A 1,575-nucleotide genomic window follows, 5' to 3' on the forward strand; every position below is an offset into this window, starting at 1 on the left:
AGCAGGAAAACCAGCTGTAAGTTGGTGTGATTTATTCATGGCCTCCTTCATTACAAACTAAGGGCGTGTGTGTCTCCCCTCCTGTGTTTCTCCCCGTGTTGCACTGCTTCCAGTGCAAGCAGTCTCCTTCCTTCCTGCCATTGCCTTTTACCCATCCTCTCACTGTGGTGGAAAAGATGTCATGTGAGAGGTCTGACTTCTTGTTGTCTCTGTGCTTGCTGGTGATTACAAATGTTTTTTTCAGGTGAATGGTGTCCTACCCATCCTTCCATTGCTCTTTCCCATCCTGTGGATTCTTGCTACAGCCTTTGGAGAAGCCAGAGTCTTGGCCCAGATGAGCAAGGCCTCATCCACCTCACTGGTAGGTATCTCTCCACATCAAACCATTGCAGGGAAAAGGGCAGGAGATGAGAAGGGCTCTGTGAAGTGAGCACAATGAATTCAGCAGATGTGTCCACATAATTGTAAAAGCTTGTTGGATCTTTGGTTGTCCCCAGCTATGCCCTCTCCCTGGAGCACATTGTGGCTTCTTCTTGAACAGATGTTTTAATTTTTTCAACCTGTGTACAGATATCCCAAGGTGATAGGAAGCTCCAGTGATTCCATAAATCTCTTCAAGGCATGTGCTTTCTGTCAGCTAAATACAATCTGTCAGATGAGTTAACATGGAGATAAATGCCCTGTGGTGGCTGTAACTAGGGAACATTTAGCCACTGAGAAGGAATGGGATACATGAGATTCTCTGCAATCCCCTGTTTTAACATGTGGGCTGAACAGCCCTTTCTTGAGGCTCTGGGACTTTGCTTGCAGGCATGGCCTTTGCAGTGGGTCAGGGAGTAGGAGAAATTTCTGGTGGTTGTGCTGGTTTGGGGAGTGAAGTTTGGTAGTCTGATGGGGGTGTGATCCTGAACTGGATGCGCTGATGGGTGTCTCTTGCTCTCGCCTGGTGGCAGTGTTGGTGAGATGCACTGTGCTGTGTTTGTCTTCTGTGCTGACTTCTGTTATGCCTGTACTTGGACAGTGTTTCTCTCTCCTTCTTGTCCTTTCTTGGCCTCTGTGGCCCTGGGTCTGTGTTTTATATTCTTTTTCCTATAGGTTGTACATGACTAAGCTGCCTGTGTCCTGGGAGGGAGGACACGTTACCTCCCTCAGTGGAGTTTGCACCTTTACCATCTCTTTCCAGTGTTTTCTCCACTTTACCTCTCCCACGCATTCTCTGCATCACTTGGTTTCTGTCTTTGGAACCTTACTGTTTCCCTTCAGACGTTGCTGATTGGCTAGGCAAAACAACATTCCCTGCTTCGTCATTCTCAACATACCCATTTGCTCTGTCACTCATACTTGCACCTTCCTTGTGTTCTTTCCTGTCTTCTCCTTTTTCTTGTCCAGGCAACTCACTCTGTCCAGCCAGCTCTTTCTGTGACATTTCAAACATGGTCCTCCATCCTTGCTGCTGCAGAACAACCGTTGTGATGTGCCTTGGTCATTCTCCCCCTTAACTAGGGCAGTCTTCTCTCGGCCTCTCTTTCACTCCTTCCTTCTCTCTACTCTGTTCAAAATGTAGCAGGTAAGACT

General features: G+C 47.6%; 1 protein-coding gene across 1 annotated transcript in view; it reads left to right on the forward strand.

The window, feature by feature from the left end:
• Positions 1 to 1,575, forward strand: part of KIAA0195 (KIAA0195 ortholog) — a 43,825-nt gene that overhangs the window by 17,141 nt on the left and 25,109 nt on the right. Inside the window, exon 9 of the mRNA XM_009323760.1 lies at positions 245 to 361. Coding sequence (XP_009322035.1) covers positions 245 to 361 — 117 coding nt within the window. The remainder of the gene's footprint in view (positions 1 to 244; positions 362 to 1,575) is intronic.

Source organism: Pygoscelis adeliae, unplaced genomic scaffold, assembly GCF_000699105.1.
Source record: "Pygoscelis adeliae isolate BGI_AS28 unplaced genomic scaffold, ASM69910v1 Scaffold75, whole genome shotgun sequence".
In the NCBI taxonomy this organism is placed as follows: Eukaryota; Metazoa; Chordata; class Aves; order Sphenisciformes; family Spheniscidae; genus Pygoscelis; species Pygoscelis adeliae.